General features: G+C 39.2%; 1 protein-coding gene across 4 annotated transcripts in view; it reads left to right on the forward strand.

Moving 5' to 3' along the window:
- LOC138357566 (semaphorin-2A-like) overlaps positions 1-13,640 on the forward strand; it is a 29,228-nt gene extending 15,588 nt beyond the window's left edge. For 3 of the 4 annotated variants that reach the window (XM_069314473.1, XM_069314471.1, XM_069314472.1), the window contains 7 exons: positions 46-225; positions 665-789; positions 1,839-1,990; positions 7,025-7,216; positions 8,828-8,999; positions 10,435-10,506; positions 11,024-13,640. In XM_069314473.1, coding sequence (XP_069170574.1) covers positions 1,893-1,990; positions 7,025-7,216; positions 8,828-8,999; positions 10,435-10,506; positions 11,024-11,104 — 615 coding nt within the window. In that variant the 5' untranslated portion in view covers positions 46-225; positions 665-789; positions 1,839-1,892 and the 3' untranslated portion in view covers positions 11,105-13,640. The remainder of the gene's footprint in view (positions 1-45; positions 226-664; positions 790-1,838; positions 1,991-7,024; positions 7,217-8,827; positions 9,000-10,434; positions 10,507-11,023) is intronic. The other variant, XM_069314475.1, reaches the window with a different exon arrangement.
- Positions 13,641-16,438: the final 2,798 nt, after the last annotated feature.

Here is a 16,438-nt window from a genome sequence, read left to right on the forward strand (position 1 = left end):
TTACCAAATATGTACTGTATAGCTTTTTGTTAATGTTTCACATAGACCATAGAAGGGGGGCCTGGTGGATAGCGCGCAGGACTCGTAATTCTGTGGCGCGGGTTCGAATCCCGCGCCAGGCAGAAACAATTGGGCAAAGTTTCTTCACTCACCTGGTAGTCGACAAGGTCACTGGGGGAACCTATGGTCAAGAAAACATCTACACTGTCTACTACGCTGGTTCTTGTAAGTTTTAATGTTTTAACTTCAAGTGTTTTAAATCTAATTTAAATTATAAAAGTAATACTAAAATTTATTATTATTGTTTTAATAAATATATATATATACAGGTATTTATTTATTTTTTGCATTTTAGACATTAAAAAGATCATGGGGTGTTTGAATAATCAGGTTGTAAGTAGGGTGATTGTAAATGGACTGTCTTAATACAACTGTTTTAGTTATTTTGTTTAAAAGTACCAAACTTGTCCTGGGAGGAAGGGGGGGAGGGGTGAGATAGGGGAATAGGAGGAACTATAATAATCAAATAGCAATTGGATTAGATTTGATTAGTTGCAACTGGACACCATTTCCATGATGAATCATTTTATCATTGACTGCTGTTGTTAGTACGGTAACTGAAAATGAATACAATGCCATGTTTGTGTGTGTGTCTTCCCCCCAGTGGAGGGTCGAGTGTACAAGGTGGTAGAATGGCTGGACGAAGATGGAGTCTCGCGTTCGGAGCTCCTGGATGTCTATGAGGTCACCACTCCAGAGCCAATAAGGGCCATACAGATTTCCAAAAAGGTGGGTTTTTATTTTGTTGGTTCTCATGAAAATACGGTACCTGGATGGGGTTCTGGGAGGTCTTCTACTCCCCTAGGCCCGGCCCAGGACCAGGCTTAACTTGTGAGGGCTTGGTCCGTACATACACATATACATATGGTATATTATGTACTGTATATGCATGTGTATAAAATACAGGATGCCACAATAAAATTAATCTCATTTATAATGGCTACTTTTTATTTTATTTTATTTTCCAGTAAAGTAATATAGGAATTATATATATTTTATTACTAGTAGTAGGCATCCATCAGTCTCAGGAGACTATGGAGTTGCACTCTGGAGTGGCCTCTCCAGGGCGCGCAAAACCAGGGTAGGTTGATACGGAGGGGAAGCTGTTACCCAAACAGCAGATTCCCCCCTCTCCACGGTGCCAAAAGTCTCCCCAAAAATATCATATAATTATGATGTACAGTACTACAATTATCATAATTATGACAGCCGCCAGCTTCCTGTCCCCGTCATGGCCACTAGATAGATGGTGGCCCTCAGGTAAATTCTTGATGCATTAAATTAGCAGTCATCAAGCCCAGTGGAGTAATATTGTGTATGTTATCTTAAACATTAATATTTTTTGTACAAAATACTTTGCATTAATAAGACAGAATAATACCCCATTTCACAGCTTGAATTGTATTATTAGTGTATACTAAGTCCCAAGTTTGAGTTGTCAGTTCTATTTTTGGTATAATTGTCATTCTTTTCCAGAAGAAAATTATACATAAGTACTTAATCACAATTAATTTTTTTGCTGCACTGTTGGTTTTGAGAGAGGTGGATGCGCATAGTTTTCATAAACTACTGCAGTGACATTTCTTTTTGTATTCTAAAAATGTAGGAATATGCTAATGGGATTTAAATCATTACTTGTATAAGGTACATTGATAAAAGTTGAATGGCTAACTTAGTTCGGCGTGTTTATATATTGTGTGTTAAATGAAAAGGAGAAACGTAATGATGCCATATTATACTTCTATTCAAATTCAGGTAAAATTCTTTTGCTTTTGCAGCACAAGTCTTTATATGTGTCATCTGACACTCGAGTACGCCAAGTGGACCTGTTTATGTGTCATGGTCGCTATGACAACTGCCTCCGATGTTCTCATGATCCCTACTGTGGCTGGGATAAGGATGCTAATATATGCAAGCCTTATCAGCCTGGGTAAGTGCAATGATTAATTTTATTAATCATGTTTTAATCTCGTGGAACACATATATAATGACATTGACATCTGTGATACTCAGATAAACACAAGTTGACTCTTGGACCTGCTAGATTTTGCTTCTATTTGTGTCTACAACTAACTTCCAAAGTCAGTATCTTAGAATGTTCATGCTTGGATTCTTTTTTTATTTTTTTGTGTGACATCTTATGAATAACTTTTTTTTTTTATTTTAATTGTGGATGGGGAGGTATTATGATCTTCATCAGTATGAGAACGAAAAGGAATAACTGTACGTTACCAAAAGGTACTACATATTCTTCACACACGAGGGGCCTGACAGCCGAGTGGACAGCGCTCGGTATTCGTAGTCCTGAGGTTCCAGGCTCGATCCCCGGTGGAGGCGGAAACAAATGGGCAGAGTTTCTTTCACCCTGATGCCCCTGTTCACCTAGCAGTAAATAGGTACCTGGGAGTAAGACTGCCGCTACGGGCTACTTCCTAGGGTGTGTGTAACAAAAGAGAGGCCTGGTCGAGGACCGGGCCGCGGGGATGCTAAGCCCCTGAAATCATTCCAAGATAACCTCAAGATAACCATACACCTGGGAGTTAGTCAGCTGTCACGGGCTGCTTCCTGGGGGTGGAGGCCTGGTCGAGGACCGGGCCGCGGGGACACTAAAAAGCCCCGAAATCATCTCAAGATAACCTCAAAATCAAGAAGTGCAAAACACCACAATCACAGACCCTGAACATCTTTTTGAGATGGAGCCTAGATACCGTTATCCCAACATGAAACAACAGAGATCGTGCCACTTCACAAAGGAGGTACTAAAGCGGATGCAAAAAGTTATAGACCAATAGCCCTAATTTCACACGTCATAAAAATCTTTGAGTGCTAAGAAGTAAGAATACAAATCACATGGAATCACAATTATGTCTGAGGATATAACCTCGGACAATATGGGTTCACGACAGGGTGCTCCTGCCTCTCACAATTGCTAGATTACTATGACATGACCTTTCAGGTTCCATGAGAGACAAACAAAATGCAGACATAATATACACAGACTTTGCAAAACCTTTAGACAAATGTGATCATGATGTTATCCCATGCAAGATGCACTCAAAAGGAATTACTGGCAAAGTAGGGAGATGAGTCTTTAACTTTCTAGTGAATGGAATCCAGAGTGTAATAGCCAACACAGTAAAATCTGGATCATGCACTGTGAAAAAACTCAGTCCCTCAAGGTACCATACTTGCTTTGGTACTTTTTCTCATTCTCATATCAGCAGAGAACTGAAGCTCCCAACCATACTAGAGAGAATCATGCATGTCAACACGACCCTTTGCCTTAAAGTCATGAGAGACCCTACGTCTCCTGCTTTGCTCAGAGACAAATTATTAAGTGCTGTTAATACCCTATTGACTGGTGCCGACATAGCAACTCAGTCCTTTTATGATAAATGACTGAGCAAAATTGCCTACAATCTCATTAAACTCAACATTCCTTTTAAGTGCAGTCTACCTGTCTCTGATATTCCTCTTTATCTGTACCCCCACCATTCAAGTATCATACACACCTGTCACCAAGAAAGGTAATGAGAATCTTGCTCTTCTCAAAGCTGTCACACTTAAAACAATTGCCTCCTCCATCGAGAATTTAAGATCTCACGAGCACTGTGTTTACACCGATGGCTCAGTTCAATCTTCCACTGGACGGACTGCAGCAGCATGTAGGTTTTACAGAAATGATATTTGCACAAAGACTGTCAGTGTCAGGTTAAACAAATGGCTGACCTCCACACAAGCAGAACTAGCAGCATTACAACTAGCTACCAGTACATTAAAAAACATTGGAGGAGGAGTAATATTTTGTGATTCAAAGTCTGCTGTTCAAGCAATCGAAAACTTCTCCTGGAAGATCAACAGCAAGAACCTCATACTACCAATTATATATGAACTAATCGCTGCACAGAGGAAAGGGTCTCTAATCTCCTTTGTATGGATACCATCACACATAAATATAACCCATCATAATGAGACAGACATTGCAGCCAAATTAGCATGTAACAAAGATGAAATTGAATTAGATCTAGGTAGCCCCATCTCTTCTATCAAAACTGTATTGATCCAAACACTCAGGTCAGATAGGAAAGAAATTACTGACTCCCAACGACCTGAAAGCACTAGTATAAAAAGCTATGATTTGTTCAGATCTGAAACCTCTATCTATGGGCATCACAAAACGTCCACCAGACTGTGTGACACAGTGGTTGCCAGGATCAGGTTGGGTTACCGTTACCTGTGGCAGGTGGCTGCAGGTGACGGGTCTCCCAATCCTGAGGCACTCCAGGTGCAAACTCTGTGAGCAGGAGCTGCAGCATGATCTTCCACACTACATCACTGAATGCCCAGTTATTAGACCTTTCAGACCAGCTGGCATGAGGTACCTGGAGCTTTGCAATTACTTTTTTCACTCTCGTGTTCTTGAAGATATCCTTATAGTGTACCCAAAATTTGCCAGTGCAGGCTACTGAATATATGGCCCTGTATGACTAACCATCCTGCGAGATGGGGACTTCTAGTATCACTGCTACCTTATTCACTCTTATGTTAATGATATCCTCATAATGCACGCAGAGTCTGCCAGTGCAGACCACTTATCACATGCCTCTGTATGACTAACCATCCTGTGTAATGGGGATTTTTCAGCATCACGTAGGTAGCTTTTTGACACTATTCGCCTTCATATAGTCTAGGGTAGCTGCACAAATGCAGATGTACCTAATGTATTAATAAAATAAAATCCTCATATCAGACACAGACAAGGATACTAACTATGTACTGAATAGTATTGTATCATCCTTAGCATATGACACTATGACTTTCATGAAATGTAATAGAGAATATAGAGGACATATCAAACCTCCAATCTCATGTTAATTGGGTTTTTCAATGGGCCACAATAAGATGATTAATGAAGACAAGTTCCAGCTCCTGCACTATGGAAAAAACGAAAATATCGAAATGGAAAGCATATATAAAAGGCAGTCAAATCACACAATACAATGAGGAAGCAATGTGAAGGATCTAGGAGTAATTATGTCGGAAGACCTTACCTTTAAAGAACACAATAAAGTAGTCACAACTGCAAGAAAAATGACAGGTTTGATAACAATGACCTTCCAAACAAGGGGTGCCATACCAATTATGATACATTTCAAGGCACTAGTGCTCTCTAGGGTAGAATATTGTTGCACAATTACAGCCCCATTCAGAGCTGGAGAAATTGGTTTCCTGGAGAGTGTGAAGAGATCCTTTACTGCCAGAATCTACTCTATAAAACATCTAAATTATTGAGACCCATTCAGAATTTTAAATCTGTATTCTCCAAAACACAAGCAAGATAGAGATACATAATAATTTACACCTGGAAAATATTAGAGGGACTGGTTCCATATCAGTACATAGAAATATCATCACATGAGACCTGTAGGCGTGGCAAGATGTGCTAAATAGTCCCATTGAAAAGAAGAGATGCAGTAGGTACTCTGAGAGAGAACTCTATCAACATCTGAGTGTCAAGACTTTTCAACACACTTCCTTTACACATAAGGGACATAACTGGCCGACCTCTCAAGGTGTTTAAGAGAGAAATCGATAAACATCTCCAAAGGATACCTGATCAACCAGGTTGTGATTCATACATCAGGCTGCAAGCAGCCACATCGAACATCATGGTTGGCCGGACCACCAACCATAGGGACTTGGTCAGAAATTGGGCCATAGAGACATTGATCCTTGGAATCGCCACAAGATAAATAGGTAGTTGCAACCTTGGGTGGGGACTTCGATACAAGTTTAAAGTACTGTATTTATATATTTTCACAGTCCCCAGCAAAACAAACTGGGTATTTCTGTAAAATTATAATCATTCAGGTTATATATACGTACAGTACTATAATATTACGACTGCTATCACAGATTGTTAAATTTAATTTATTATCAGTGTTATTCTTATTATGTTTTAATATTTTAATTAATGTCAAAGTAATTAATTTATAAAACAAATTAATAATTATTATAAACTAAAATTAATTGTACTATATTATTATAACTATTGTTATAGTGTTTATACATTAGTGTTTAGTTTACTGCAGTTAATTAATTTTTTTTTTGTAAACTGCAAACTCTCATAATGAAACTTTGAAAATTAAAAGAATTTTTGTTTTAAATTTCAGCAACATCACGAATTGTTACTGCATTATTGATATCGCATCTTCTCTTGTTTTGACCATAAACTTGCCTCAAAACACTATAAATAATTAGTGGTTTTATAAAGACAAAAATGTAAAATGCACCCAAACTTTGTAACATAATGCAGGCGATGAGTCACAATAACGTGGCTGAAGTATGTTGACCAATCCACACACTAGAAAATGAAGGGACGACGACGTTTTGGTCCGTCCTGGACCATTCTCAAGTCGATTGAGAATGGTCCAAGATGGACCGAAACGTCGTCATCACTTCATTTTCTTTTGTAACATAATCTCTATATGTTTATTAATTTAGTTTGAGAATTTGTTGATTACCTTAATCTGTTTAGGTTTCATTGCTAATATGGTCTACAGGAAAATTATCACAAAATCTTTGTGTTTTCTTTCCTTGTAGATGAGAAATAATATGCTATGTGGTTCTTTGTATAGTAGTGTATTCAGGTATCTTGAGATCTTGAGGTTATCTTGAGATGATTTCAGGACTTTAGTGTCCCCGCAGCCCGGTCCTCGACCAGGCCACCACCCCCAGAAAGCAGCCCGTGACAGCTGATTAACTGCTAGGTAACAGGGGCATAGGGTGAAAGAAACTCTGCTCATTGTTTCTCGCCGGCGCCCGGGATCGAACCCGGCACCACAAGTCCAGCGTGCTGTCCGCTCGGCCGATCGACTCCCATGCCGGAGGTCGGCAACCTACAGCTGTCTTAGAGGCTGCTAGATATACGTATAGGCTCTAACAGTAAGCACTCTCTCCGCAGACTACTTCAAGATGTTACAGGCTCAACTCCAGGACTCTGTGATGCTTGCATTGCTAAGAAAAAGATGGTGGTGACATGGGGCCAGAGCATCCACTTGGGCTGTGCCGTTAAACTTCCCCGTCCCATCTCTTTAAAAGATATCACCTGGCACCACTACTCAAAGGATAAGGGCAAATACCAGATTAGATATAGGTGAGTAATTGAAAGATTACTGATGTATTTTCTGTACGTCATAAAATTTGCAACCTCTGGAGATACTTCTGCCATAATTTTGTGTAATGTTTTGTCACTGTCAAAATTAATTGTGTTTGCATACATTGTAATTTTGTCAAAATTATAATGTATGCCGACACATTCAAAATTTGTCTTAATGTGCATATTCCCAACAATCTCAAGACGTTCATGCTCTTGATAATTTTACATTCTAAGCAATATATTGTTCTCAACACTTTATCCTAAACATTGTAAGGTTCTTATTACTGTACTTTAATGTTCTCAATAGTTTCATATTCTCAGTCTTGTTTCCAACACTTGGTGATTGAGGGCAGATTCATTTGTTAATGATATTGTTTGTAAGTGAGGAAAGTAGCTATCATTTCTTGTGTTGAAATATTCAAATGTACGATGTTTTACCTAAGTGACAAGTATTGGAGGATAAATATCAATACTGTTCTTAAAAGTTAGATATTGACATAACTAATGTCATTATGCAGTATTGGTACGGAATAATTTCAGGAAGAGGGGATTTTTAATATAAAAGCATTAATCGATGCCTTCAGTAGTGGTCAGACAGTTACGTATTGACACTGATTAAGCAGCGAGTCTGAAAATCTCGCAGGGACCTCGCTATGTCCCAGTTAATAATATAATTTGATTCTGGTAAACGTAATATGAATGCAAATAATAGCAGATGTTTAACATGACATAGCACAGGTTCCGTATGGTAATGATCACTTGGGCAAGAGAGTAGAATTTTGTGCACATCTGACTGATTCAGGAACCCAGCTAAGAATGTCAGATTTTCTTACTGCAGTGCCATGCCTGGCTCTGCAGTCTCAATAGTCTACCTATGAATCAGCCAAATGGGAAACAGCATTTTCCCCAGGCATGCCTTCAGATAGGCTTCTATGATGTGACATCACCAAGAGTCACTGGCTTTGGTCACTGAGAGGTCATGCCCTCAGTTTCAGCTTCTCTCTTGAAATACCTCACCTGGAATTAAAACATCAACCCCCCTGCATGTCTTGTCCTAATTAAACTACCCAACATCACATGTTGGCCATTATGTGATATCTGAACCCTGGACGATAACAGCTATTCAGGGAGACCGAGAACACATACTTCCACCCTGAGTTAGTGATGTTCTTGCTGGCTTACACTCCTGTGTGCACCTCTAGATGTGTGGTAATGAGATATAGAGTACATGGTGTTGTTCAGACTGTTGCTCAGGGTGGACAGCCTGTTGGACCAAGCTCTCACAAGTCAAGCCTGGCCTCGGGCGGTAGAAGAACTCCCAGAACCCCATCAAGCAGGGATCAGCAAGGAAAAATTCACTTCCCCACAGCCAATATATATATATATATTTTTTTAGCACAGTACTGTATAGCTTTAATTGTATGCATTCAGGTGTATTATGTACATTATTGCCCATACAGGACAACCATTTGAAGAACTATTTGTACAATTATATAATTAATCTTGTCATTTGACTTGCTAGTGATTAAAGTGATTGTTTCATGAATTTTATCAATTACATATACAGTACCATTGCTTGAAAATTAAATTTGTTTAAATTTTCCTCAGGCCCGACAAGTACATAGAGACATCAGAGCATGGTTTGGTGGTGATGAATGTCAACGAGGCCGATGCCGGTCGTTATGATTGCAAAATGGGTGGAGATATTGTATGTTCATACAATATCACCGTAGATGCTCATCGCTGTTCAGCTCCTGGCCGCACCAATGATTTCCAGAAGGTAGGCCTTTGTTTTTGTCTTTGAGATTGGTTGACTTATTACAGTAAGTGCTGTATTACTTTATACAGTATTTTGAATGCTGAATGTATTTGCATTTTGCTAATCATTAAGTATTACAGTTTTCCCATGTTAATTTTTATGCTTCAAGGAATGTTGTGTAATTCAATTTTGTCCAAGTTTTCCCCAATTGTTGAAATCAACTTTATTGAATTTCCCCATCTTATTGCATATGTATCTGGACAAATTCTAAGAATATATATTTACTTTTAACTTCAATAAGGTTGTATTTGAGATTGTGATGTCCCTGATTAGGTCCTCCTTATTAATGAAGATATTTTCCATATGGGGTTTTTCTCCTGCAAAGCTAATGAAATTGTCCCCAACACAATTGTTCATGCTGATACGTTCACAAGTAAGATGGAACCCATTTTTTTACATTTTTAACATGTGATTCCCCTATTGGTGAATGTTAAGAGGTACAGTATACAGTATTACAGTCTCTACCAATTACCCCTAGTGCTTTCTCTAGCATTGATATGTTCCAAGGTTGGTGTATAGCAGCCTCCGTGGCGCAGTGGTAAGACACTCGCCTGGCGTTTCGTGCGTACTTTGGCTTGGGTTCGAATCCTGGCCGGGGAGGATTGACCGGGCGTCAATCCTTAACTATAACCTCTGTTCACCCAGCAGTGAATGGGTACCTGGTTAAACGATTCGGCGGGATCATATTGCAGGGAAAATTAGGATTAAGGACCTGCTCGAAACACTAAGCGTGCTGGTGGCTTTACAGGAATGTATGTTCCAAGGGTGTTCTAGCGCAACATTGGAACATCTAAACACGAGAAAGCGTCAGGAGGGGAATGCATATCCCAGATATAGAACCCGTGAAATAGTGGGTACTGGTGTAACTGTACCTATGTAGTAATTTTGTTTGTACAGTATTTGTAAAGCAGAAAAGATTGTGAATGAACCAACTTTGTTTTTGGAACATTGTACATTTATATTATTTATGGCCATCCTTTAAAAATATAATTTTTTTTGACCATTATGAACATTTTGGGGTTTCTTTCTCTGTACAATTTTAGCACATCAGCATTAGAATTGTTAACTGTTTGCCTATTATCTGCAGCAGTAGTTATTGGTGTCTTCTTTTACATATATACTACATTTGACCAGACCACACACTAGAAGGTGAAGGGACGACGACGTTTCGGTCCGTCCTGGACCATTCTCAAGTCGATTGTCACAATCGACTTGAGAATGGTCCAGGACGGACCGAAACGTCGTCGTCCCTTCACCTTCTAGTGTGTGGTCTGGTCAACTTACTTTAGCCACGTTATTGTGACTCATCGCCTGTATACTACATTTGGTGCCAATAAAGGGAAAACAATTTTGCAACATAGGCCATATTCCTGTATTAATGTGTACAATATTACAGGTGTACAGCGACTGGTGTTATGAGTTTGAGAAGTACAAACTGGCAATGAAGACTTGGGAGAGAAAACAAGCGGTATGTGTTAAAATTACGTACTGTTTTTTCTGTTGTAAATTTCATGCTACCATTATGTAAATAAATCACTGTAGCACAGTGGTCTACATTGTCAGATCACACCTGAGGGTCCCGGATTCAATTCGTGCAGTATGACAGAGATGGTTGTGTATATTTTTCTTTTAATGCCTCTCTTCACGTAGGAGTAAATGGGTACCCAGGAATTAGGCAGATTTTGTGGGTGGTATCCCGGGAAAGGTCAGTAGTTGACCTCTGGGGGACCTTGTTTAGCCTAAATACAGGCTTCCTACCCCCCAACAACGTGAAATTAATGTCTTGTCAGAATTCTTAGTGTTATATCTTTAAACTTTGTTTACATTGACAGGGAAGATATATATATACTGTATTGCTTTTTGTACTATGTAATGCCTTGCTATTGGCTCGTGCGTAAAGTTTAATGACTGATTAGTTCATGACAGATATAGTTGACGTTTTCCAATCAAAGACTACAAAATTAATACAATTTTCATTTTTGCAGCAATGTGCCAATAGGAACAACATCAGCCAACAGAACAGCCATCCCAATGATATATACGCCAGGAGTAACCCCTTTGTCTGATCACGTCCAGTACATGAAGACTTGTCTCATAAAGCTGTAGAAGTAGATGCGACAGGAACCTTCCTTCCTTATGATGGTCAAGCATATGCCTGTTGTAATTGGTTCAGCATCTGTAAATCATTGAAAATAATATGATGTGTAATTTTTGTTAGAGTAAACCAAGATATTTATTTTAATATTTAAAAGCAGTAATTATAGTTCAAAAAATTATGAAAGTGAATGTTTCAAACAAAAAAAATAATAATTTGATTTTTTTTTATAAGAAACAAATTTGATACCATAAAAGTTAATATCTTATTGTTTTAATAATTATATTGAGTGATGGTGCCACCAGAAGAAAGGTGCTAATAACAGTTGGTGCCAGATGAAAACAGGTCAAAACCAATACAAGATCTTGACAGGCAACTTGACCCAAATACTCCAATAACAATCAGGGTACCGTTAGCTATTGACATGTGTTAAGTTTCTTTTCCGCCACTCCTGATAAGACGTTATGACTGTACGAGGGAGTCCCCCCCCTAGGCCTAGTTCTTGCTCCTGGACAATCGCCTGTGGGCATTATTGCTTTTTGCATTCTAAGAGCTTGAGTGAGCAGTGGATCTTAGAACTTCTGGATTTTAGTTCAGTGTGAAAGAATGGAGCCGTGAGGTATGGACTTCCAGACGTATCCTTACAGGAGGCCGCTCTCCCTTATTAATCGAGTGTGACAAGGACACATGGTTTAGTGATATAAACATAAATCCCCTCCCAGGCTGATGGAATGGTGCATTTTTATGGCAACAAAAATGAATAATAAATAAAGAAAGGTTCCTGGTAGGCTTTTAGAGTGATGCTGTTTGTGAAAGGTATTTATTTATTTTCATTGTGTGTGGGATGCAGAGAAAACGGTGAAGAGGAGCTCCAAGTATTCACTCGAGCAGCCTGTGGAAACCTGATCTTGATTTAGAATATTGTTGAAATCATTAATGCGAATAATTGCAGTAATAAAATCTAGCCTTCCTCAGGTTGAAAAGTCCCCAATTTTGTATCTTATTGAAGGCATTTGGCTGAATTTTAATCCTGATATTTTGTAAGCATTTTCTAAACTACCTCTGCCTTGTCATGATTGTTATCATTAAGAAAGTTAATGAAGGACTAAGAATAAAACTAATATCAGGAAATCTCCATCCACATACCGAGAATATTTTGTGGTTCCTTAAAGAATAAATAATAACTTAAATAAATAAATAAAATAAATAACTTTAATGGAAGTACAATTGCTGAAGGATGTGTTTTTATTAAAAATAAATGTTTCCATTAAATTCAATAATTATAGACATGTAAGAAGGTGAAAAAGAAAAGATGAAGGATTAACAGATGTTTTGGGATACTTAAGGGTGATGTGTGAACAAGACTTCTTTTATACAGCTCATTTTTAGACTCGTCTTGTAATATACACATACGTTGGAACATTCTCTTAAGGTGACCACTTTAGTCGAAACCAATCATATCCTTTCATAGACCCAAGTATATCCTTATAAAAGCCAGTCCCATAAATATTACAGAATCTGCTCCAGCTGTCTCAACTCGATAAGTGGCTAATAGATACATAAATAAATTGCACCCGTGTATCTTAGTTTTATGTCAGCTCCCCTTTTGAGAAAGTTCCATTTCACATGCCGATCCACGCTAAGATTTTCGTTTTCTGTCCTGTGATACGCGCCAATTTTGTAAGACTCGTACATAATAATATTGCTCCATATAAGCAGGTTAGTAACACTTCAGTATAAGTAATGAAATGTAAATATGTGTGTGTCTGCTGTTTATTTCCTTAGGAAGTACCAGTTTATGGCCTGCTACACTTTGGGTCATCAACATGCTAGAATGACTTGTCTTAAAAATTACTGTTTACATTCATCAATGCCCAGATAAACAGTGTTCATCTGATTAAATTTACAAATTCAAAGGTATAGTATATTATGAGCTTCTATTTTACACACAACAATATACTGCATTTTGCGCCTCAAACTTTAAGGATAGAGATTCGGAAATCTGTAATTTTGTTTTTAATGCTACTTTCAGCCGGACAAACAATATTAATTAATAGAGAGCATGGCATTCTAGCATGGGATGGACTATTTCAATATGCTTGTTTTGGGTTGTGAGTGATGGGCTACAGACTGAACGTGTAACTGACGTGACATTCAAGATCTTTGAATGAATATGACTTAAAGGTATTTCTGTTTTGCTGCCATTGCAGTATGTACAGTACAGTATTTTTTATGTAATTTGAACCGTAAACAACAGTACATTTTATCTTTTAATTTCCAACGGAAAAGCTTTTAATACTTCTCTGCATTTGTAGGTTTGATTTAATTTTAAGTTATCTGTTAGATAATTCTCATGATATATTTTCACTTAATTTAGCTGTTCTATACAGCTGTAAAATTTGTTCAGAATATTGAACCGAAAAATGAGGCTTAAGATTTGCCTAGTAGGCTATGATCTAGGAGTTTGTAATGTGAAAATATTCCTGTAAAATAAAATTTCTTTTTTAGACATGGATTTTTGTTACCTTAATGCAGTGTTGACATATAGATCGTATACATTACTTGTAATAAAGTGTGGGCTATGAAAGGTTTTGTGGTTTCCCATTTACAAGACTCTGCTACATATGTGCGACTTTTAGAGAAGCTAATGTTTGTAGGTTATACATTCTAAAGCTCAAAAGGGCCACTTAGTTGATGAGTACAATCAAGGGAGACTATGAATTATATAAAAATTAATAATATAGTATTCAATATAGTTGTAAGAATATGACAGGAAAAGAAAAGTTCTAAAAAATAAGTAATTGCCTGGGAAACATTGGCAACCCCGGACAGACTATGTACACAATCATTGTTTCTCTTCAGCCTCAACTGCTAGTTACACTTGTCTGCCACCATATGGAGACCCCCGGCAACTCGGCCTGCAGCCAGCTGCCCACCTCATTCACTTGTGTGGTGTGGCTGTGTAAGCTACTAGTGCTCTGCCTGTGTTTCCTGGCTTCAGTTCAGTTAAGTGTTGGCTATCGTTTTTGGACTCTGTCCAGTAGGAGTCTATGTGTTTCATTTTTATTTTTGCATTGGTTTTGTTGTCCAGGAGTCTTGTTCCGAGTAGTGTATGGGCTTTGGCTCCTTTACAGGGGCCCAGTGGTTAGGGTGGAATGGGGTTTATGGCAGTTTTGGTGTTGCACTGTGGGTTTGTTGACCAGACCACACACTAGAAGGTGAAGGGACGACGACATTTTGGTCCGTCCTGGACCATTCTCAAGTCGACTGTCTTGAGTCACAATCGACTTGAGAATGGTCCAGGGCGGACCAAAACGTCATCGTCCCTTCACCTTCTAGTGTGTGGTCTAGTCAACATACTTCAGCCACGTTATTGTGACTCATCGCCTGCACTGTGGGTTTGTCCAGGCTCTGCTTTGGGATATCAGTTTATACCTTCATTTGTTACATTTGTTCAGTTTAGGGGGAGGGCATGAATATGTGCATTTCATGGCACCTGGCCTCACAACCAGTCACCACAGGTCTTGTGTTGTCTGGGATTAACAAGGACCATTCCTTTGAGCCTGTTGCCATTAGGGAAAGAGCTGGCAAAGTGTTTTTTTCCTGCTGGAGATAGCACCTCTTTTTCTAGCAGTGTCTAAATGGCTTCCCAGTGGCCTTTTCCAAACAATTGTTGGTGATGTTAAATCCATGCAACACTAAGAGGAAGCAGTATTCCATGATTTGGGCCTTGCTGCCTCCTGTTCAAGATGAGGGTTTTGTGGATATTACGCTGTCTTGGTCTTTGGCTTCCTCCCACCATCAGTAGTGTTCTCATACATGTAGGAGGTGGAGAGCCTTCATCCAGGTTCACCGAGCTGGCCTTGTTTGTAATTTGCCCCCTTTCTGTCGTCTTCTTGACTTGATCTCCCCAAAAAGTTACTAAAGCTGTATTCTCTTGTGCGGAAGCAGGAGAGATACATAATTATTTACATGTGGAAAACAGTAGAGGGGCTGGTCCCCAACCTGCTAACAGAAATAACACTACATGAGACCAGAAGGCATAGCAGGATGTGCAGAATACCCTCACTGAAAAGCAGAGGCACAATAGATACTCTGAGAGAAAACTCTATCAACATCAGAGGCCTGAGACTGTTCAACACACTTCCACTACACATAAGGGACATAACTGGCCGACCCCTCACAGTGTTCAAGAGAGAAGTTGATAAACACCTCCAAAGGATACCTGATCAACCAGGCTGCGATCAGCCGCATGCATCAGCCTGGTTGACCAGCCCAGCAACGAGGAGGCCTGGTTGAGGACCGGGCGGCAAGGACACTAAGCCCTGGAATCATCACAAGGTAACCCCCATAGCTTCTCTCTTTTTGGCATCACGATTTAAGGCTCGGCAGTCTCCTGTGTATTTTGTGGGTTGGTTGGACACTGGTGTGATTGGTTTGCCTTCCTTCCTGTGTGTTCAATCTTTTCTCATTCCCAGATTGGAACTTGTTGGGCCTTCGGTTGGTTCTTATCCTTTCGGGTGTGTGTGTGTGGTCCTTGCCCCTGCATTTCCTTTAATGTGCCCTCTGCTACTGGATCTGTTTGGCAGGCAATTGCCTACTTGGTACAGTATCCCAGGTCCTTCTGGGGCAATTTTGGCCTAGTAGCAGGCATAGGCAGGCAGATTAATGCTCTGGCATTTTTCTGTTTTGTCACGGTAACAAGACTGTTATCAGTGTCTGACATTTCCCAGAAGCTAAAGCACTGAGTGAATGGCAATAGTGCTGTTCATGTGGCAGTAAGAGGCATCACTTTTTTACAGTTTTGATTTTTATCTGAGTGACCCTGAGTGACTACCTTAACAATTAGTGATTTAAAATACATATAATAAAAAGAGGAATTTAACAGGCAGTCATTGTAGTGCAATGAATGAAGTTAAGTGTGGACTCCATGAACTACTAAACCTCAGAGATCAATGACTAAGAATCTCCATTCAATTAAGTACTGCAGCAACTTGTAGATGTCAAATAAAGTTCAGTATGCTAATCATACAACAGTAGGCATTTAGAGCATTAATCAAACATCCCTCTCCCTTTCACCCATATGTGGGGCTGTAACTGCTCTGAACAACAGCCTGTTGGACTGTGGTATCCCAAGTCAAGCCTGATCCCGGGACAGGCTTGGGAAGTAGAACTCCCAGAACCCCATCCAAGTACAAAAGAGGTACCCAGCATCCAGAGAAGGAACCCACCTTTTTGGCTGGAAGACCCAATGGTTTAACTTATAACTTCAGTAACACAATAAAGAAGCAATATGAATATACGT

This window comes from Procambarus clarkii, chromosome 79 (genome assembly GCF_040958095.1).
Source record: "Procambarus clarkii isolate CNS0578487 chromosome 79, FALCON_Pclarkii_2.0, whole genome shotgun sequence".
Lineage (NCBI taxonomy): Eukaryota > Metazoa > Arthropoda > Malacostraca > Decapoda > Cambaridae > Procambarus > Procambarus clarkii.